Genomic DNA, 23,909 nt, shown 5'->3' on the forward strand with positions numbered 1-23,909 from the left:
CTCGCTCTCTTGAAGACGGGAGGGACGTAGCCAGCGGTCAGGGATGAGTTGATGAGCGAGGTATGACAGTGCATGTCAGAGCAAAAACCAAGCCATGGCTTGGACAAAAATATTTGTCCGTAGAGCGCCAAGACAGGATTGTGTCGTGGCACAGGTATTATTACTGCACTGTTTTAAGTCTGAGATGGCACTTACCCTTGTGCACCCTATGGGCATGACACCTCTGGGAGGTGTATAGCTACTTTGTTATGAATTTGACATTATATGTCATTGTTGGATGGAGGAATATTATTATGATACATGTTTCTTTATTTTGAAACCTTGTTGAAAACCATTAGTTTTTTCTGCTCTCTTGACATGACAATTTGTGGATTGAATACTGTGCAGATGCTGTGCTTTTACTGATGAGTATCTCTGCTGTGTTGTTGAAGTTATCTTTCAGTGCTCTCTCTCTCTCTCCTCTCCTCTCCCCCCTTCCTCATCAGTTCCAGCAGAAGAATGGACAGATCTCCATCACCAGTCTGAATGGGAAGGCAGATGAACAGACAGAGCTCAATGACCACTCAGAGGACAACACCCTAGCAGAGGAAGGTTAGAGAGACAGTTGTTTATTTATCTATATGATTGTGATTGTCTGTGAGCTTGTGTTTATGTATGGATGTGTCTGTTTGAGTTTGTCCCTGATCGTATTTGTGCATTCGATGTGCAGGTGGGTGGGGGGGGTGTGAGAGAGTGTGTGTGTGTGAGTGTGGTATGGCCCCTGACTGACACAAAATACAATGCCACCCATGTTCAGCCTCTGGTCCTTTGTGTGTGGGTGTGGGTGTCTGTGTGATCTGTAGATCCCTGCAACTATGTCCCTCGAGAGCCTCTTGATCCTTCACTAATCTTTCTGTCAACGCTGAAGGGACACCTACAGTTTCCTATTGGAGCTTTGAAACAGGTCCCTCACACGGTGACCAGACCGTCCATGTGCAACATCGCGCACATAATTTTGTTCACCCACACCAGACGCAATCAGGACACGCAGGTTGAAATTTCAAAATTAAATCTGAACCAACTATATTAATTTGGGGACAGGTCAAAAAGCATTAAACATAAATGGAAATGTAGCTTGCTAGCTTGCTGTTGCTAGCTAATTTGTCCTTGGATATAAACATTGGGTTGTTATTTTACCTGAAATGCACAAGGTCCTCTACTCCGACAATAATCCACAGATTATAATCCACAGAAACCGAGGTTGATTCTAGTAATCTCTCCTCTTTCAGCATTCTTCTTCTTCTCTGGACTTTATATGGCGGTTAGCAACCAACTTTAAGGTGCATTACCAACTGGACTGGAGTGAAGAACTCAGTTCACCTTTCAATCACCCACATGGGTATATGCTCCTAAAAACGAATGAGGAGATGGGAGAGGCGGGACTTGCAGTGCGTCAAGCGTCACAAATAGATCCAAGTTCTATTTTAGCGCCTGGCTACGCAGACGCTTGTTGACGCGCGCTAGCAGTGTGGTGCAATGATTGAATAACATTTATGTGTACATTTATTTTGCATCCCTCGTGCATGCGAGCCATGTGGTCAGCATGTCACACACTCACATAGCCAACACACACCTGGACTGCATGGAGGCTTAGTTGTTCTAGGTAATCGGGTGTAAGACTGTGTGTAGACACCTGCCCATTAACTTGAACTAACTTGAAAGTACTTTGTTTGTGGGGTCTTAACTAAAGCCAGGTAGAATTCCTTACGACCCTGCCCACTCTGTGTATGCGTGTTTGTTTATTTACATTAACGTTCCTAACAGGGTCTCCATCTTGGGAGGAAAGTGCCCGTGCAGCCCTCCCAGATAAATATTTAGCAGGCTGCGACCCGACTCGAACAAAAGTGACCATCGCCGTTTAATAACTCTGTTCTGCCAGGGGAAGGAGTAACGCTATACTTCTTTAAACAGAGGGATATGTCACATACTACACTGTCAAAAAGCCTATTTAATGAAGTGATGCACTGTATGTAGAGAAAGATCTGGTGAGATTAGACATACAGTACATTAGGAAAGTATTCAGACCCTTTCACTTTTTTTCACATTTTGTTACGTTACAGCCTTATTCTAAAATGGATTAAATAAATAAAAAATCTGAGAAAGCGAAAACAAGTTTTTGCAAATTTTAAATCAGAAATAACTTATTTATATAAGTATTCAGACCCTTTGCTCTGGGCCTCAAAATTGAGCTGAGGTGCATCCTGTTTCCATTGATCGCCCTTGAGATGTTTCTACAACTTGAATGGAGTCCACCTGTGGTAAATTCAATTGATTGTACGTGATTTGGAAAGGCACACTCCTGTCTATATAAGGTCAAAGGAATTGTCCGTAGAGCTCAGTGAGAGGATGGTGTCGAGGCACAGATCTGAGGAAGGGTAGCAAAACACTTCTGCAGCATTGAAGGTCCCCAAGAACACAGTGGCCTCCATCATTCTTAAAAGGAAGAAGTTTGGAACCAACAAGACTTTTCCTTGAGCTGGTCGCCCGGCCAAACTGAGCAATCGGGGGAGAAGGGCCATGGTCATGAAGGTGACCAAGAACCCGATGGTCACTCTGACAGAGCTCTAGAGTTCGTCTGTGGAGATGGGAGAACCTTCCAGAAGGACAACCATCTCTGCAGCACTGCACCAATCATCAAACATAGACTTGGAATCACTTGCCACTTTAATAATTGGAACGCTAGTCACTTTACTCATCTCATATGTATATACTGTATTCTATTGTACTCTATTTTAGTCAATGCCACTCCGACATTGATGAATCTTAATATTTATATAATTCCATTTCTTTACTTTTAGATGTGTGAATTGTTAGATAATACTGCACTGTTGGAGCTAGGAACACAAGCATTTCACTACACCTTCAATAACATGTTAAATATGTGTATGTAACCAATACAATTTATTTAATATTGTAGAGTGGCCAGACAGAAGCCACTCCTCAGTAAAAGGCACATGACCGCTGGCTTGGAGTTTGCCTAAAGGACTCTCAGAACTTGAGAAACTAGATTCTCTGTTCTGATGAAACCAAAATTGAACTATTTTTGGCCTGACTGCCAAGCGTCACATCTGGAGGAAACCTGGCACCATCCCTAAGGTGAAACATGGTGGTGGCAGCATCATTCTGTGGAGATGTTTTTCAGACTAGTCCAGAGCGCTCAGGACCTCAGACTGGGGTGACGGTTCACCTTCCAACAGGAAAATGGTCCTCAGCTTCGGGACAAGTCTCTGAATGTCCTTGAGTGGCCCAGCCAGAGCCCGGATTTGAACCTGATCGAATATATCTGGAGAGACCTGAAAATAGTTGTGCATGGGCCGCAGGATCTCGTCATGGTTTCTATGTGCATTCAAATTGCCATCGATGAAAGGCAATTGTGTTGCCAATACCATAACCCCACCGCCACCATGGGGGACTCGGTTCACAACGTTGACATCAGCAAACCAATCGCCAACACGGCACCACACATGCTGTCTGCCATCTGCCCGTTAACAGTTGATGCCATACACGTGGTCTGCAGTTGTGAGACCATTTGGACTTACTGCTCTATCAACCCCATCACCCTCTTGTGTTAAAATCCCCACTTCAACATTCCAGTATTAAATTGGCAGTGCAAATAAAGTGATTTTCCAGTTTTTTTAAATACTGGACAAAAATATAAACGCAACATGTGAAGTTTTGGTCTCATGTTTCATGAGCTGAAGTAAAAGATCCCAGAAATGTTCCATACCCACAAAAAGCTTATTTCTCTCAAACGTTGTGGACAAATGTATTTACACCCCTGTTAGTGAGCGTTTCTCCTTTGCCAAGATAATTAATCCACATGACAGGTGTGGCATTTCAAGAAGCTGGTTAAACAGAATGATCATTACACAGGTGCAGCTTGTGCTGGTGACAATAAAAGGCCACTCTAAAATGTGCAGTTTTGTCACACAACACAATGCCACAGATGTCTCAAGTTTTGAGGGAGCGTGCAATTGGCATGCTGACTACAGGAATGTCAAACAGAGCGGTTGCCAAATATTTGAATCCGAATTTCTCTACCATAAGCAGCCTCCAATGTCGTTTGAGAGAATTTGGCAGTATGTCCAACCAGGCTCACAACCGCAGATCACTTGTGACCACGCCAGCCCAGGACCTCCACATCCGGTTTCTTCACCTGCAGGATTGTCTGAGGAGGGCGGGGGTGGTGCTGAGGAGTATTTCTGTCTGTATTAAAGCCCTTTTGTGGGGGAAAACTCTGATTGGCTGGGCCTGGCTCCCCAGTGGGTGGGCCTGGCTCCTCAGCCCATTCAAGTGAAGTCCATAAATTAGGGCCTAATTTATTGATTTCAATTGACTGATTTCCTTCTATGAACTGTAAATCAAATCAAATGTATTTATAAAGCCCTTCTTACATCAGCTGATATCTCAAAGTGCTGTACAGAAACGCAGCCTAAAACCCCAAAAAGTAAGCAATGCAGGTATAGAAGCACTGTGGCTAGGAAAAACTCCCTAGAAAGGCCAGAACCTAGGAAGAAACCTAGAGAGGAACCAGGCTATGAGGGGTGGCCAGTCCTCTTCTGGCTGTGCTGGGTGGAGATTATAACAGAACATGGCCAAGATGTTTAAATGTTCATAGGTGACCAGCAGGGTCAAATAATAATAATCACAGTGGATGTCGAGGGTGCAACTGAAACGGCGTTCTTCGTTTGTCGAAAGAGAGGCGGACCGAAATGCAGCGTGGTTGTTACTCATGATCTTTAATGAAGGAAAACGGAACGATACATGAAATAACTCAATACAAAAACAACAAACGGAACGTGAAACCTATTACAGCCTATCTGGTGAAACTACACAGAGACAGGAACAATCACCCACGAAATACAAAGCGAAACCAGGCTACCTAAATACGGTTCCCAATCAGAGACAACGAGAATCACCTGACTCTGATTGAGAACCGCCTCAGGCAGCCAAGCCCATACAACACCCCTACTCAGCCGCAATCCCAATAATACAAAAACCCCAATACGAAATACAACAACATAAACCCATGTCACACCCTGGCCTGACCAAATAATTAAAGAAAACACAAAATACTAAGACCAAGGCGTGACAGCAACAAGTCAGCACCTCAGGAGTAAATGTCAGTTGGATTTTCATAGCTGATCATTCAGAGTATCTCTGCTGCTCCTGCTGTCTCTAGAGGTAGCCGCAGGCAGAACAGTTGAAACTGGAGCAGCAGCGCGGCCAGGTGGACTGGGGACAGCAAGGAGTCATCAGGCCAGATAGTCCTGAGGTATGGTCCTAGGGCTCAGGTCCTCCGAGAGAGAGAAAGAAAGAGTTAGAGAGAGCATACTTAAATTCATACAGGACACCGGATAAGACAGGAGAAATACTCCAGATATAACAGACTGGCCCCCTGACACAAAATACTGCAGCATAGAGACAGGAGTGGTCGTGAGACACTGTGGCCCCATCCGACGAGACCCCCGGACAAGGCCAAACAGGCAGGATATAACCCCACCCACTTTGCCAAAGCACAGCCCCCACACCACTAGAGGGATATCTTCAACCACCAACGTACAATCCTGAGACAAGGCTGAGTATAGCCCACAAAGATCTCCACCACAGCACGACTCAAGGGGGGGCGCCAACCCAGACAGGAAGATCACGTCTATGACTCAACCCACTCAAGTAACACACCCCTCCAAGGAACGGCATGGAAGAGCACCAGTAAGCCAGTGACTCAGCCCCTATAACAGGGTTAGAGGCAGCGAATTCCTGTGGAGAGAGGGGAACCGGCCAGGCAGAGACAGCAAGGATGGTTCGTTGCTCCAGTGCCTTTCCGTTCACCTTTACACTCCTGGGCAAGACTACACTCTATCATAGGACCTACTGAAGAGATGAGTCTTCAATAAAGACTTAAATGTTGAGACCGAGTCTGCGTTTCTCACATGGGTAGGCAGACCATTCCATAAAAATGGAGCTCTATAGGAGAAAGCCCTGCCTTCAGCTGTTTGTTTAGAAATTTTAGGGACAGTAAAGAGGCCTGCGTCTTGTGACCTTAGCGTATGTGTAGATATGAACAGCAGGACCAAATCGGAAAGATAGGTAGGAGCAAGCCCATGTAATGCTTTGTAGGTTAGCGGTAAAACCTTGAAATCAGCCCTTGCCTTAACAGGAAGCCAGTGTAGAGAGTCTAGTCCTGGAGTAATATGATCAAGTTTTGGGGTTCTAGTCAAGATTCTAGCAGCTGTGTTTAGCACTAACTGAAGTTTACTTAGTGCTTTATCCGAGTAGCCGGAAAGTAGAGCATTGCAGTCTAACCTAGAAGTAACAAAAGCATGGATACATTTTTATGCATCATTTTTGGACAGAAAGTTTCAGATTTTTGCAATGTTACGTAGATGGAAAAAAGCTGTCTTTGAAACAGTCTTGATATGTTCGTCAAAAGAGAGATCAGGGTCCAGAGTAACGCCGATGTCCGTCACAGTTTAATTTAGAGACGACTGTACAACCATCAAGATTAAATGTCAGAAGATCTCTTTGTTTCTTGGGACCTAGAACAAGCATCTCCGTTTTGTCCGAGTTTAAAAGTAAAACATTATCAGCCATCCACTTCCTTATGTCTGAAACAAAGGCTTCCACAGCGAGGGCAATTTTGGGGCTTCACCATGTTTCATCGAAATGTACAGCTGTGTCATCCGCATAATAGTGAAAGTTAACATTATGTTTCCGAATTACATCACCAAGAGGTAAAATATATAGTGAAAATAATAGTGGTCCTAAAACGGGACCTTGAGGAACACCGAAATTTACAGTTGATTTGTCAGAGGACAAACCATCCACAGAGACAAACTGATATCTTTCCAACAGATAAGATCTAAACCAGGCCAGAACTTGTCTGTGTAGATTTGACGTTTCCAATCTCTCCAAAAGAATGTGGTGATCGATGTTATCAAAAGCAGCACTAAGGTCTATGAACACGAGGACAGATGCAGAGCCTCGGTCTGACGCCATTAAAATGTCATTTACCACCTTCATAAGTGCAGTCTCAGTGCTATAATGGGGCCTAAAACCAGACTGAAGCATTTCATATACATTGTTTGTTTTCAGGAAGGCAGTGAGTTGCTGTGCAACAGCTTTTTCTAATATTTTTGAGAGGAATGGGAGATTCGATATAGGCCGATAGTTCTTCATATTTTCTGGGTCAAGGTTTGGCTTTATCAAGAGAGGCTTTATTACTGCCACTTTTAGTGAGTTTGGTACACATCCGGTGGATAGAGAGCCGTTTATTATGTTCAACATAGGAGGGCCAAGCACAGGAAGCAGCTTTTTCAGTAGTTTAGTTGGAATTAGGGTCCAGTATGCAGCTTGAAGGTTTAGAGGCCATGATTATTTTCATCATTGTTTCAAGAGATATAGTACTAAAACACTTGAGTGTCTCCCTTGATCCTAGGTCCTGGCAGTTGTTTAGACTCTGGGCAACTGAGGTTTGGAGGAATACGCAGATTTAAAGAGGAGTCCGTAATTTGCTTTCTAATGATCATGATCTTTTCCTCAAAGAAGTTCATGAATTTATCACTGCTGAAGTGAAAGCCATCCTCTCTTGGGGAATCCAGCTTTTTAGGTAGCTGTGCGACAGTTCTTATTTTCCTCAATTAAGTTGGAACAATAGGATGATCGAGCAGCAGTGAGAGCTCTTCGATACTGCACGGTACTGTCTTTCCAAGCTAGTCGGAAGACTTCTAGTTTGGCGTGGCGCCATTTCCGTTCCAATTTTCTGGAGGCTTGCTTCAGAGCTCGTGACTTTTCTGTATACCAGAGAGCTAGTTTCTTATGACAAATGTTTTTAGGGGTGTGACTGCATCTAGGGTATTGTGCAAGGTTAAATTGAGTTCACCAGTTAGGTGGTTAACTGATTTTTGTACTTTGACGTCCTTGGGTCGGCGGAGGGAATCTGGTAGGGCTTTGGGTTGTCCAAGAATTTATAGCTTGGACAACCCAAAGCCCTTTTTTTTATAACTTTTGATGATCCTTGGTTTGGATCTGAGCAGATTATTTGTTTCGATTGCATACGTAATTAAATGGTGGTCTGGTGGTCCAGGATTATGAGGAAAAACATTAAGATCCACAACATTGATTCCACGGGACAAAACTAGGTCCAGAGTATGACTGGGTAGTGAGTAGGTCCGGAGACATTCTGGACAAAACCCACTGAGTCGATGTCGTCGATGATGGCTCCAAAAAATTAAAATATTATCTGCCATGACTACAAGGTCCAATAGCAATTCAGGGAACTCCGTGAGGAAATCTGTATATGGCCCAGGAGGCCTGTAAACAGTAGCTATAAAAAGTGATTGAGTTGGCTGCATAGATTTCATGACTAGAAGCTTTTTTGGTCAATTGAAATTTGCTTTCATAAATGTTAGCAACACCTCTGCCTTTGCAGGATGTACAGGGGATATGGTCACTAGTGTAACCAGGAGGTGAGGCCTCATTTAACACAGTAAATTCATCAGGCTTAAGCCATGTTTCAGTCAGCCCAATCACATTAAGATTATGATCAGTTATTAGTTCATTGACCATAACTGCCTTGGAAGTCAGGGATCTAACATTAAGTAGCCCTATTTTGAAATGTGAGGTATCCCAATCTCTTTCAATAATGGCAGATATGGAGGTCTTTATTCCAGTGAGATTGCTAAGGCGAACACCGCCATGTTTAGTTTTGCCCAACCTAAGTCGAGGCACAGACACGGTCTCAATGGGGATAGCTGAGCTGACTACACTGACTGTGCAAATGGCAGCTGGCAGGCTGGCTAATAGCCTGCTGCCTGGCCTGCACTCTATTTCATTGTGGAGCTAGGGGAGTTAAAGCCCTGTCTATGTTCGTAGATCAGATGAGAGCACCCCTCCAGCTAGGATGGAGTCCGTCACTCCTCAACAGGCCAGGCTTGGTCCTGTTTGTGGGCGAGTCCCAGAAAGAGGGCCAATTATCTACAAATTCTATATTTTGGGAGGGGCAGAAAACAGTTTTCAACCAGCGATTGAGTTGTGAGACTCTGCTGTAGAGCTCATCAAACTTTGAGGGGCCCAAACTTCGATGCCGACACATCTTTCTAGCTGATTTACACGTTGAAGCTATGTTGAGCTTGGTGACCTCTGACTGTTTCATCCTAACATTGTTGGTGCCAACGTGGATAACAATATCCCAATACTCTACACTCGCCAGTTTTAGTTTTAGCCAGAACCATCTTCAGATTAGCACTAAAGTCAGTAGCCCTGCACCCTGGTAAACAGTATGATCGCTGAATTATTCATTTTAAGTCTAATACTACGTGTAATGGAGTCGCCAATGACTAGGGTTTTGAAGGTGTCAGAGCTAATGGTGCGAGGCTTCGGCGTCTCAGAGCCCGTAACGGGAAGAGTAGAGACCCGGGAAGGCTCGGCCTCTGTGGAGAGAACCGTTTGAAAGTTTATGTCGGATGAATGAGCGACACAGGTTGAGCATTCCTACAGCATTTCCCTCCAGAAGCCATGAGAAATTTGTCCAGCTGCAGGGACTGTGCGAGGGGATTTATACTACTATCTGTACTTACTGGTGGCACAGACGCTATTTTATCCTTTCCTACTCTGAAATTACCCTTGCCTAACGATTGCGTCTGAAGCACAGCTATCCTCGCCGTAAGGCAATCGTTCTCCAGTATATTATTAGTACAATGACTGAAATTAGAAGGCATCATGTTAATGTTACTACTTAGCTTCGGCTAGTGGATGTCCTGACGAACCACGTCCAGATAAAGCGTCCGGAGTGAAAAGGTTTAATGAAAAAAAAAAGTTGAGCGAGGGATAAACTAAAAATATAAACGTAATTAAAAAGTAAAAACCGTCAAATTGTCAGGTAGCAAAGTAAGGTTAGCAACAAAACGCACAGCAGCACATAAACAGGTCTGGAAGTTGTGACCGGAAGTGACACACACTAACAGTCCGTTGAGGTCGGTGTAACTCTAGAGATGCGCCTGACAATTATCGTCCGAACCCTTTTTCATGATGAAGTGGGGAAAACTATTAGGCATCGTCCCATCATTTATGGGAGTACCATCTACGACCTGCACATCTGCTCTGGCTTGTTGCAGGGTTAGATCCTGGTTTTGGGCCGTCCCGAAATTAGTCAAGGACCCTGCCAGATCTGCTGGTTCTAGATAGTTGTCCTCTGGATTGAGATCGACCCCAGCCCCACTAGTACCGGCAGTTCGTTATCATCAAGGTCTGCCATTTCATCCTCATCCTCCCCTACTGGTACCTGTGACGTTGGCCCCTGGGAGACCTCTTTTCTTGGCTTTGGTTAAAGGCCCCATGCTTCTTCCTGCTTGGTCAGGGTTGTTGACTTCTCAAATTAATCCTACAGACGAAGAATCATATATGTGACATAAAAAATATATATTTTTAAATATATATATATATATATATATATATCATTATTGGACACCCTTTTTCTACAGTGAACCGGTTTCACAAGCTTTCCACACGCTAATTAACAATCATTTTAAATTTAAAGATAGGCTCTCGTGGAATAACCATTTATGCGCTCCACTCAGAATGGACGGACAAGCACACAACTTTTCTGTTGCTGATGATAATCGCCAAAATGTAGGAAAGAAACGTAAAACAAAACTAAAAGAATGGAAAGACAGGCAAAGGAAGATCTTACGGGATATGGGAAAACCCTATACACATCGTGGGTCAAGTAAAAAAACAATCAAGCTAGCTAGGTATAGAGTACAGTAACTAAAATGTACAGTGGGGCAAAAAAGTATTTTGCAAATAAATTCATTAAAAATCTTACAATTTGATTTTCTGGATTTTTTTTTCTCATTTTGTCTGTCATAGTTGAATGGTACTTATGATGAAAATTACAGGCCTCTCATCTTTTTAAGTGGGAGAACTTGCACAATTGGTGGCTGACTAAATACCTTTTTGCCCCACTGTAATACTTATTTACTGCCGTCCCCTCAGTACAGAAGGACATTTCTTGCCTTTAGCATGAGTTTAACGCGATTCAAAACTTAATTGCTGATCATAGTGTTAAAGGCAAAGAGAATGGTTTTCTGAACGTTTTATAATGTTGACCTTAGGGACCTGCATAATGGACATGCATATTGGTACATCACATTGATCCATATTTGATATGTACAAGTTGTGCTTGTTTTGATCAAATTAATTGAATTGTATTCTATTTTTGTAGTTATTCTATGGTATGTTCACATTGAGGGCTTAATTTTAAATGTGACTAAGATTTCATAACTCAACTTTTAAGAAAAGTCATCAGTGCTACAGTTGATAGACCACCTTTAAATGAACCCCCATAGAAATGAATTAACTACATATTGCATTTAAGTTATTTACATGCAGGGCATCTGTACTTGAAAGTACTTAAAACATCATATCAGGTGTTAAAAAAGGACATCTTACAAGAGTCATGCAAAATGTCACATATACTGTTCTTCCACAAACGGAAATCATCACTAGAGATATACGGTTCTTCCACATTCTAAAAATTAAAACGGCAATAAAAAAAATACCTAATGTGGTAACACACAATTAATAATATAAAAAGAACTGATTATCTTAAAAAATTGAAAAATTGTCACATAAATGGTTCTTCGTCTGTATGATTCAAATATGCAATTTCTTTTAACTTTGCAAAGGATCTACCCAATATTACATCATATGGTATCTTTGGGACCACGCCGACCTCATAATCCAGCAGACCGTCCTCGGTTTGTATGCTCACTAAGGCTGTGGGGTACAGATGGGTATCCCCATAAATGCATGTAACACTGATATCCTGACTTGTATCCAGTTTATGAGTCGGCATTAGGTTTGCAACGACCAGGGTTAGCATACTGCCGGAATCCAGCAGTGCTTCAACCTCTTTCCCTTCAACCTTCCCCCTGCACATACGTTTGTTTCTTGATCTTTCAACTACAGTGGGTACCACAGGACATGCATACCATATATCATCTTCTTCTTCACCGAGGTTACATTGCATTCACCCTTCTTTTATAGGGCAGGAGGCTGCAATATGTCCCGGGCGATTACAATTGTAACAGAGAATATTTTTTTTTTTTTTTTGGGGGGGGTGAGACCCCCTTGACCCCCGGTCCCGGTTTTCAGTTTTTTCCTTAGTGTCTTGGCCCGATACTGATTCTTTCCTCATGGCCCACCGCTGCTCTCTTCCCCCTCCACATGTTGGGACAGTTTTACCCTGTCCGCTGGTTTGCCTGGGGAATGGGAATCTTTCCTCCTGTGCCTGCTCAACTGTTCCTGCCGTACAATACCATTGAAAAAGGCCCACAAGATGGTCGGCAGAAAGTACCTTGTTCTGGCCAACCCATCGTTGCACTTCATGGGGTAGACCTCGCTGAAACTGGTCGAGTACGATGGCCTCGACGATCTCGGCGGATGAACGGATCTCCAGTCGCAACCATTTCCGTGCCAGGTGAATCAAGTCAAACATCTATATTCGGGGGGTTGGCCAGGTCAGTACGAACTCTGGTGGAAGCGGTGTGCCCTCACGGTATCGGTCACTCCCAGTCTAGTCAGAATGTCTCCCTTTAGTTTATCATAATCCTGTGCATCTTTCAACTCCATGTCGAAATACGCTTTTTGAGCATCCCCTGACAGGTATGGTGCCAGAAGTCCTGCCCATTCTTCTTTCACTTCTCCCTCTCTGCCGTCCTTTCAAAGGTGGTAAGATATGCTTCCACATCCTGCTTTGTCATTTTTTTTAAAGAAAATGATTAGCACGCCTATGGCTATTTGCAGCTGGTAACTGAGCCCCAATTTGGTCCGCTAGCTCCTTTAGGCCTTCTCTTAACTTCCGGGTGTTTCTCTTTTGCTCTTCTCTGAGCAGCTGGTTGGTGCGGTGCTGGATCTGTAACGTGTCCTGATACATTCGCATTGCATCCTGATGAACTATTTGTTGAGCTCTAGTTGCCTCTTGTTGGGTGGACACCGCTTGTAACAGGGCCTGTATGGCTCTCTCAATACTCATTTTCCTGAGAAACGGTCCTAACCAAACAAAGCCACAAAAAAAAACCTAACTCCCCTTTGGAGTGCTAACTGAACAATTTTTTTCTTCTACCTAACCAGCGGTATGGTTAGTCCATTGCCCGCATTCTCCACCACGTGTGAAAAACCTCTTCAATGTTAGGAGTGTTTATAATAATAATAATAATAATAATATAAGTGTTTGTCGCAAATTAAGTAGGAAACTGTCACCAAAATCACCCCAGAATGAGAGTTTTCCCAAACAGGACAGTACCTGTGTGTTTGTTTCTCAATCCGGGTCCACCCAGGCCGCAGGCAAGATTAAGGATAGCAGGGTTCGGTACACGAATCGTGTTCTCAGAGGGTCCAGTTCCAAATTCCAACAGTTAAATCCAAAACAGTCTAGCTCATACACGGTAAATCCAGCCAATAAATATTGTCTCTTTCTCTATGGTTCACAGATCCTCTCTCTCTCTCTTCCTGGTTTGTCTTGACCCTTTACCTGTGAGCCGGACCCACCTTCTGAGGGTTCCCCTTGCTTCTGGGATTTGTAGTTTTGGCAGTCAGCCATTTTGTGATTTGTAGTTCTGATCAGGGTGGCCATTTTAGTGATCGGGAAGAGCCCGTTTATTAGTTCTGCTCTCAAATATCTGCCATTTATCACTCGACCCCCTTCTTTGCCACAATATATACCTATATATACACACACACACACACACACACACACACACACACACACACACACACACACACACACACACACACACACACAGTCATGGCCAAAAGTTTTGAGAATGACACAAATATTAATTTCCACAAAGTTTGCTGCTTCAGATGTTACTATGGAATAATGAAGTATAATTACAAGCATTTCATATGTGTCAAAGACTTTTATTGACAATTACATGAAGTTGATGCAAAGAGTCAATATTTGCAGGGTTGACCCCTTTTCAAGACCTCTGCAATCCGCCCTGGCATGCTGTCAATTAACTTCTGGGCCACATCCTGACTGATGGCAGCCCATTCTTGCATAATCAATGCTTGGAGTTTGTCAGCATTTGTGGGGTTTTGTTTGTACACCCGCCTCTTGAGGATTGACCACAAGTTCTCAATGGGATTAAGGTCTGGGGAGTTTCCTGGCCATGGACCCAACATATCGATGTTTGTTCCCCGAGCCACTTAGTTATCATGTTTGCCTTATGGCAAGGAGCCCCATCATGCTGGAAAAGGCATTGTTCATCACCAAACTGTTCCTGGACGGTTGGGAGAAGTTGCTCTCGGAGGATGTGTTTGTACCATTCTTTATTCATGTCTGTGTTCTTAGACAAAATTGTGAGTGAGCCCACTCCCTTGGCTAAGAAGCAACCCCACACATGAATGGTCTCAGGATGCTTTACTGTTGGCATGACACAGGACTGATGGTATCGTTCACCTTGTCTTCTCCAGACAAGCTTTTTTCCAAGGTCCCCAAACAATCGGAAAGGGGATTCATCAGAGAAAATTACTTTACCCCAGTCCTCAGCTTTGCAGAATATCAGTCTGTCCCTGGTGTTTGTCCTGGAGAGAAGTGGCTTCTTTGCTGCCCTTTTTGACGCCAGGCCATCCTCCAAAAGTCTTCGCCTCACTGTGCGTGCAGATGCACTCACACCTGCCTGCTGCCATTCCTGAGCAAGCTCTGTACTGGTGGTGCCCCGATCCCGCAGCTGAATCAACTTTAGGAGACGGTCCTGGCGCTTGCTGGACTCCTGAAGCATTCGCCACAACAATTGACCCGCTCTCCTTGAAGTTCTTGATGATCCAATAAATGGTTGATTTAGGTGCAATCTTACTGGCAGCAATATCCTTGCCTGTGAAGCCCTTTTTTTGCAAATCAATGATGACGGCACATGTTTCCTTGCAGGTAAACATGGTGACAGAGGAAGAACAATGATTCCAAGCACCACCCTCCTTTTGAAGCTTCCAGTCTGTTATTTGAACTCAATCAGTATGACAGAGTGATCTCCAGCCTTGTCCTCGTAAACACTCACACCTGTGTTAACGAGAGTATCACTGACATGATGTCAGCTGGTCCTTTTGTGGCAGGGCTGAAATGCAGTGGAAATGTTTTTGGGGGATTCAGCTCATTTGCATGGCAAAGAGGGACTTTGCAATGAATTGCAATTCATCTGATCAGTTTTCATAAAATTCTGGAGTATATGCAAATTGCAATCATACAAACTGAGGCAGCAGACTTTGTGAAAATTAATATTTGTGTCATTCTCAAAACTTTTGGCCACGACTGTATACACTACCGTTCAAATGTTTGGGGTCAGTTAGAAATGTCCTTGCTTTTGAAAGAAAAGCATTGTTTTTTTGTCCATTAAAATAACATCAAATTGATCAGAAATAGTGTGGACATTGTTCATTTTGAAAATGACTATTGTAGCTGGAAACGGCGTACAGAGGCCCATTATCAGTAACCATCGCTCCTGTGTTCCAATGGCACCTTGTGTGAGCTAATCCAAGTTAATCATTTTAAAAGGCTAATTGATCATTAGAAAACCCTTTTGCAATTGTGTTAGCACAGATGAAAACTTGTGCTGGTTAAAGAAGAAATAAACTGGGCATTCTTTAGACGAGTTGAGTATCTCGATCATCAGCGTCTGTGGGTTCAATTACAGACTCAAAAAAAAAATACCTTTCTTATGAAACTCGTCAGTCTATTCTTGTCCTGAGAAATTAAGGCTATTCCACACAAGAAATTGCCAAGACACTGAAGATCTCGTACAACGCTGTGTACTACTCTCTTCACAGAACATCGCAAACTGCCTCTAACTAGAATAGAAAGAGGAGTGGGAGGCCCGGGTAGACAACTGAGCAAGGGGACAAGTACATTAGTGTTTAGTTTGAGAAACAGACGCCTCACAAGTCTTCAACTGCCAGATTCATTAAATAGTACCCGCAAAACACCAGTCTCAACGTCAACAGTGAAGAGGCTACTCCGAGATGCTGGCCTTCTAAGCAGAGTTGCAAAGAAAAAGCCATATATCAGACTGGCCAATAAAAATAAAAGATCAAGATGGGCAAAAGAACACAGACAAACCGTAGCAAGTATTCAACCACAGGAGGTTGGTGGCACCTTAATTGGGGAGAGCAGGCTTGTAGTATTGGCTGGAGCGGAATAGGTGGAATCGTATCAAGTATATCACAAGGTTTCCTCCGCTGTTTTGTCTCCACTCAGGCCACTGACTGGAGCAAGTTCCTCGTCTGGTGAGCAAGATGCTCACAACACAATGCCGAACTCGTCCACTGGAATGTCTCCATTCAAGTGTCAGTTCGGGTTCATTGTGTTTTTTGTTTTCACAAACTTTGTACCTTCTGTGGCAGACCCGGAGGTTTGGTCAAGATGTTTACATAGATCAGACATGGATAGAGTATGATTAGCTCAGTTTGAAGGGTGTTTATTAAATAATAAATAAAAAATAAAAGAACAGGTCTCCCCCATGGGACCCTCTCCGGGATACCTTCTCCTGGGCTCTGGTCTTCCTGTATCCTGTCGGGCACACAAACTCAACTCCCTCGTCTTAGCTCGGGTAACCGTATCCAACCACATGGAAGTCGCCTCACTTCCCCCAGTCCTCCTGTGTGCTGCCCTTCTGGCAGCTTTATGGACCTTGCACAGCTGATGAGCAATCCACCCTTGATTACTCACTAGCTCCCAATCAGCCCCAATTAGTCCTGGCTGGAGAACCCGTCGAGACCTGGCATGTCCAGCGGATGGAGCCATCGTCTCGTGATGTATACACCATCTGTTACCAGGCCTCGACGAGTCTCCCCATCATGGCTGACCTCCTGTACGCCACACTACTGTTGAACTTTTTCCCAGTAAAGTGTTTATGTCTATCCTAACCACTGGTTACTCGTCTGGTCTCTTCTCAGATTCAAACACAAAGACCAGGGAGATTTTCCAATGCCTCTCAAAGGACACCTATTTGTAGATGGGTAAAACAATGAAATAAACAGTCATTGAATATCCCTTTGAGCATGGTGGAGTTATTATTTAGACTTCGGGTGGTGTATCAATACACCCATTCACTACAAATATACAGGCGTCCTTCCTAACCCAGTTACCGGAAGTGGAAGGAAACCGCTCAGGGATTTCACCATGAGGCAAATGGGGACTCTACAACAGTTAGTTTAACCTTTTTGGGATAGGGGGCAGCATTTTCACTTTTTTTAATTAAGTTTTATGTTAAAAACATCCTAAAGATTGATTCCATACGTAGTTTGGCATGTTTCTACGGGCTGTAATGGAACTTTTTGAACTTTTCGTCCGACGTTCAGCGCGACTTGATCGCGCTTTTGGATTTGTTACCAAACGCCCTAACAAAAGAAGATATTTGGACATAACTGATGGACATTATCGAACAAATTAAACATTTATGGTGGAACTGGGATTCATGGGAGTGCATTCTGATGAAGATCATCAAAGGTAAGTGAATATTTAAAATGCTATTTCTGAGTAATGTTGACTACCCAATATGGCGGGTATCTTTTTGGCTGCTTTGTTGTCTAAAGGCTGTACTCAGATTATTGCATGGTTTGCTTTCTCTGTAAAGTTTTTTTGAAATCTGAAGTTTATCTAAAGTTCCATGTATAATAGTCGTATCTTTATCAATGTTTATTATGAGTATTTCTGTAAATTGATGTGGCTCTCTGCACAATCACCGCATGTTTTAGAACTACTGAACGTAACGTGCCAATGTAAACTCAGATTTTTTGATATAAATATGAACTTTATCAAACAAAACATACATATTTTGTGTAACATGAAGTCCTATGAGTGTCATCTGATGAAGATCATCAAAGGTTAGTGATTAATTTTATCTCTATTTTTGCTTTTTGTGACTCCTTCCTCTCTTTGGCTGGAAACATGTTTTTCTGTGGCTTGGTGGTGACCTAACATAATCGTTTGTGGTGCTTTCGCTGTAAATCCTTTTTGAAATAAGACACTGTGGCTGCATTAACCTATTATTGCTGCGATCCCTTTACAGGGAACAACATCAGGGGAAATTTCAGAGTGACAACTAAAAATACAACGTTGTAACATTAACCTGTTGATCCTACCCCCTACTTTTTCGAACATTCTGTTAAAAATTGCGCAACATTTCAGCGCCCTGCTACTCATACCAGGAATATAGTATATGCATATGATTAGTATGTGTGGATAGAAAACACTCAATACGTTTCTAAAACTGGTTAAATCACGGCTGTGACTATAACAGAACGGGCGTTTCATCGAAAAGCGCAGGAAAATCTGATAACTGAAAATTGGAAAATATATCAATGCGCCACTTGAATGTATTGTTGAATGGGATCCACATTACCTGGAGCCGAGATTGCAATTCCTACAGCTTCCACACGATGTCACCAGTCTTGTCAATTGCCTAGGCTTTGTTTCTTGGTCAAACGAAGAAGAGACAGCCCATTTCTTCCGGTCTCCGACCGGATATTTTGGTTGAGATTTATCCGGACATTATTTCAAGACGTAGAGCTATAGAATATACATCGCCCCGTGATCAATTTGATCGATATTAACGTTTACTAATACCTAAAGTTGCATTACAAAAGTATTTCGAAGTGTTTTGTGAAAGTTTATCGTCAACTTTTTTAATTTAAAAAAAATGACGTTGCGTTATAAAACGCTGTTTTTTTCCTTGATCACACAGTCTTCATAGATCGATATCTAGGCTATATATGGACCGATTTAATCGAAAAAAAGACCCAATAGTGATGTTTATGGGACATCTAGGAGTGCCAACAAAGAAGCTCGTCGAAGGGAATGAATGGTTTATATTTTATTTCTGCGTTGTGTAGTGCCGGCTATGCTAATTATTTTGTTTACGTCCCCTTCAGGTATTTCGGGGTGTTGCATGCTATCAGATAATAGCTTCTCATGCTTTTGCCAAAAAGCATTTTTAAAAATCTGACTTGTTGGCTGGATTCACAATGAGTGTAGCTTTAATTCAGGCCCTGCATGTGTGTTTTAATGAACGTTTGAGTTTTAACGAGTGCTATTAGCATTTAGCGTAGCGCATTTGCATTTCCAGATGTCTAGATGAGACGCCTGCGTGTCGGGTCGACCTAAGAGGTTAAACATTCTTGAAAATGCAAGTGTCTTACATCCTTCAAAATATTAGAATCTTGGTAATCAAACTACGTTTTCCGATTTAAAATAGCTATTACAGAGAACAAATACCATGCTTTTGTTTGAGAAGAGCAATCAACAACAGAAACATTTTCCACCATGACAGTTTTTACACATTCACATCTGAAGGTAAGATTATGACATACATTCTGATATCCTGCTCTTATTTGTCTTCCTGAGGGTCCCAGTGATCAAATGAAGTGCTGTTTTCTTTGATAAAATACATTTTTATAGCCAAAATCTAAACATTTTGTAAACCGTTTGTGCCGTGAATTCCATCTCTATCAATTTTTTACAGAGCATTAGATGTGATTACACACCGTAAACAATCGTTTATCTAGTCATGGTTGGTTTCAGTGCATTCCTCTGGATGTTTGCACCACAGCCAAACGTCATTGTTTTTTTTGCCGTGAGTATTGACCGAAGTGAACTGATTTGAAGACAACGAGCAATTACTTCCTTGCTCACCAATCATTTTTGCGAATCTTCATTGAATGACTGTATTTCTGCCCAATGACTACTGATCTTTTTGAAATCTAGCTGGGTAGATAGCCAATGAGCTGAGGTAAACGCCAGTATGTAATGGTTTTGGGTTGGACCACCATTCCTTGTTTGTAAATACACGTGTAAGGAACTCCATTCTCGCCTTGACTATCACAGGACTTGCTGTGATGCTTGTTACGCGCAGCAGTATTTCGGAAAGTTGTATTTTCAACGATTTCATTGAAGATATCATGGCAAATAAATCAGGAAAAGCGAAGTCCAAGTCTAAAGTGAAAGTGAAAAAGTGGAAGTGAGACAAACAGGAACTGAGGAGCTGTTTCTGCAAGGACAAGACGTACTTCTGGACGGGTAAGTGCTAATGCCGTTTTATGAAAAAAAATATATATATATATTTTGCAATGAAGTGTGTGTGTGTGTGTATATATGTATGTTTGTGTGTGTGTGTGTGTGTGTGTCTGTGTGTGTGTCTGTGTGTGTATGTGTATATATATATATATATATATATATATATTCCATGTCAGATTATATTTTCCATTTTTTTATTCAAATGATATGGAGTAGAACAGAAAACACACACATGGCCACTGTGCCTGCTACTCCTCTCCATTTCCATATGAAATAGCCATTGAGTGCTGTTCAGGGGAAGGCAGGCCCACAACAATGGCCGGAGTTGAATGGAACAGCACTTCACCTTAGTGACTGTTCCCTCTGCTCTATACAATACATATCTGTTTATTTTATGTGATGATAAAAGGCTCATACAATACAAATATTTGTTTTATGTTTTCTTTCAGAGTGATAGCGACTCCGACTGTGCCAAGCTGCCCGCTCTACCTCTGCCCCCAGTTCATTACTGCAGGCATGACTGTGCCTCAGGGCCAAAAGGGCACAGCATGGCGGCGTCGTTGTGTTCTGTGTCGCATGAACTGCACCACTTGTTCAGTTTGCCTCTGCTTTACATCAGAAAGAGACTGCTATGGGACATGGCACAGGCAGCAAAATATTGTGTAGAGGACTTCCAAAGGGTGTACTGTTTTTTTTTTAAATATTTATTTTCTAATATTTTTTTAAACATCCGCTAGCAGTCCTAGGCAGGTTAATAGCTGTAATGGGAGAAAACTGAGGATGGATCAACATTGTAGTTACTCAACAATACTAACCTAAATGACAGAGTGAAAAGAAGGAAGCCTGTACAGAATACAAATATTCCAAAATGTATCCTGTTTGCAATAAGGCACTAAAGTGAGACTGCAAAAAATGTCAAAGAAATGGTTTGAGGCAAAACCACATAATACATCACTGAGTATCATTCTTCATATGTTCAAGCATTTTGAACAATTTCATAAAAACATGTTTCCATTGAGATATTGTGTGTAGATTGGTGAGAGACATTTTCTAATTCAGGCCAACACATCAATGTGGAATAAGTCAAGGGTTATGAAAGACACAACGCAGCACTCCGGGTCACATTAGGCATGGATTTGTTTAGGGTGCATTACGGCCACGAAGGGGATGCCGCCGAGAAACTCGAGGCATTATCAAGTGCTTGTCAAATTGTGAATGAGAGACTATTCACAAACAAAGCAGAGCTCATGCCTTTCAAGCAACTTTTTTAATATCAACAGTCTCATCATGCAGCCTAATCCAAACATATAACCCAATTTTTGTAGAACAATTAAAGCTACATTAATAACTCTAAATTAAGCATATACGTAGGAGTACCGATTTCTTAACCGCTCAAGACAGAATAGCCGTTTAGAGGAAATTTATATTTTATTCAGCTTTGTTTAATTGTATTCTTCATACTATAAAATAATGCACGGAATATTAAACAAATATTGTCTGCTAAATTAACCAGTGGAGCCCACAGCCATTTGGCATAGCCACATCAGGATCTAACATAAGGACAGCTCAGCTCAGTATGTTGGGTTCTGAGAATAGGAAATATACTTATTCACGTCACTAAGGTAGAGAGGGTAATGGATAATGCTTATATTATGTCAGGATATGTTATTGCTAGCCATCAGGGATACTCTGGGAGTAGACGAGATATTGTCTGGTACCAGTCCCTTTGAGCATGGTGAAGTTATTATTTACACTTCGAATGGTGTATCAATACACCCATTCACTACAGGTATACAGGCATCCTTCATGTGAGTTGGGGAGGAGTGAGCACTTTGGAGCAGAGGTCAGGTCAGATGAAGTGAGGAAGAACAGATATCACTACAGGTTCTGTCTAGCAACAGAGATGTATTGGCTGTTCAGATGTGTACGGGGAGACTCGGCATACGAGAAAGGGTTAAATACAAGTGCTCGTGTGAATATGTTTTCGTCGATTCAGCTGATTGATCCTTTGGGAAGAATAAACTTGCTTTAAGCTTTCAGTGTCCGAGTTCTTAATATAATAATTAGAACCTCACAATATGCTTTAATTTTTTTCTAAAATGGACTACATTTTCTACATATCATGCTTCTTTTAGACCGGTCTAAAATAAATAATGGATTTATTGTGAAGGTGTAGGCTATATTACATGAATTTATTAGACTTTTTAACATGGTTTGTAGGCTGTGTGGAAGCCAGGAGATGATACATGTGTTTGTTAATTAACGGTCAATTACTGTGAGACCGACAGTTAATTGTTTGACAATCACCAGCTGATGACATTTCATATCTCTCTTAAAATATAAATGTTTTTAGGGATATACGGTGCATTCTGAAAAGTATTCAGATCTCTTCCCCTTTTCCATATTTTGTTATTATTATTCTAAAATTGATTAACAGGTTTTTGGGATTTTTTAAATGTATTACTAATAAAAAACAAATACCTTATTTTCATGAGGTTGAAGGAGTTGTACGTAGAGCTCAGATCTGGGGAAGGGTTCTAAAAAAATGTCTGCAGCATTGAAGGTCCCCAAGAACACAGTGGCCTCCATCATTCTTAAATGGACATAGATTGGAAACACCAAGCGCTGGGCGCCTGGCCAAACATAGCAATCGAGGAAACACTACACTCGATCCCTCCGATGTCAATAACTACAGACCAGTATCCCTTCTTTCTTTTCTCTCCAAAACTCTTGAACGTGCCGTCCTTGGCCAGCTCTCCCGCTATCTCTCTCAGAATGACCTTCTTGATCCAAATCAGTCAGGTTTCAAGACTAGTCATTCAACTGAGACTGCTCTTCTCTGTATCACGGAGGCGCTCCGCACTGCTAAAGCTAACTCTCTCTCCTCTGCTCTCATCCTTCTAGACCTATCGGCTGCCTTCGATACTGTGAACCATCAGATCCTCCTCTCCACCCTCTCCGAGTTGGGCATCTCCGGCGCGGCCCACGCTTGGATTGCGTCCTACCTGACAGGTCGCTCCTACCAGGTGGCGTGGCGAGAATCTGTCTCCTCACCACGCGCTCTCACCACTGGTGTCCCCCAGGGCTCTGTTCTAGGCCCTCTCCTATTCTCGCTATACACCAAGTCACTTGGCTCTGTCATAACCTCACATGGTCTCTCCTATCATTGCTATGCAGACGACACACAATTAATCTTCTCCTTTCCCCCTTCTGATGACCAGGTGGCGAATCGCATCTCTGCATGTCTGGCAGACATATCAGTGTGGATGACGGATCACCACCTCAAGCTGAACCTCGGCAAGACGGAGCTGCTCTTCCTCCCGGGGAAGGACTGCCCGTTCCATGATCTCGCCATCACGGTTGACAACTCCATTGTGTCCTCCTCCCAGAGCGCTAAGAACCTTGGCGTGATCCTGGACAACACCCTGTCGTTCTCAACTAACATCAAGGCGGTGGCCCGTTCCTGTAGGTTCATGCTCTACAACATCCGCAGAGTACGACCCTGCCTCACACAGGAAGCGGCGCAGGTCCTAATCCAGGCACTTGTCATCTCCCGTCTGGATTACTGCAACTCGCTGTTGGCTGGGCTCCCTGCCTGTGCCATTAAACCCCTACAACTCATCCAGAACGCCGCAGCCCGTCTGGTGTTCAACCTTCCCAAGTTCTCTCACGTCACCCCGCTCCTCCGCTCTCTCCACTGGCTTCCAGTTGAAGCTCGCATCCGCTACAAGACCATGGTGCTTGCCTACGGAGCTGTGAGGGGAACGGCACCTCAGTACCTCCAGGCTCTGATCAGGCCCTA

The 23,909-nt window shown here is 42.8% G+C and overlaps 1 protein-coding gene across 1 annotated transcript in view; it reads left to right on the plus strand.

The window, feature by feature from the left end:
- Positions 1 to 23,909, plus strand: part of LOC118398380 (A-kinase anchor protein 12-like) — a 60,296-nt gene that overhangs the window by 22,538 nt on the left and 13,849 nt on the right. The window contains exon 2 of the mRNA XM_035793654.2: positions 486 to 591. Within this exon, the coding sequence (XP_035649547.1) occupies positions 486 to 591 (106 nt within the window). The remainder of the gene's footprint in view (positions 1 to 485; positions 592 to 23,909) is intronic.

Source organism: Oncorhynchus keta, chromosome 19 (genome assembly GCF_023373465.1).
Source record: "Oncorhynchus keta strain PuntledgeMale-10-30-2019 chromosome 19, Oket_V2, whole genome shotgun sequence".
In the NCBI taxonomy this organism is placed as follows: Eukaryota; Metazoa; Chordata; class Actinopteri; order Salmoniformes; family Salmonidae; genus Oncorhynchus; species Oncorhynchus keta.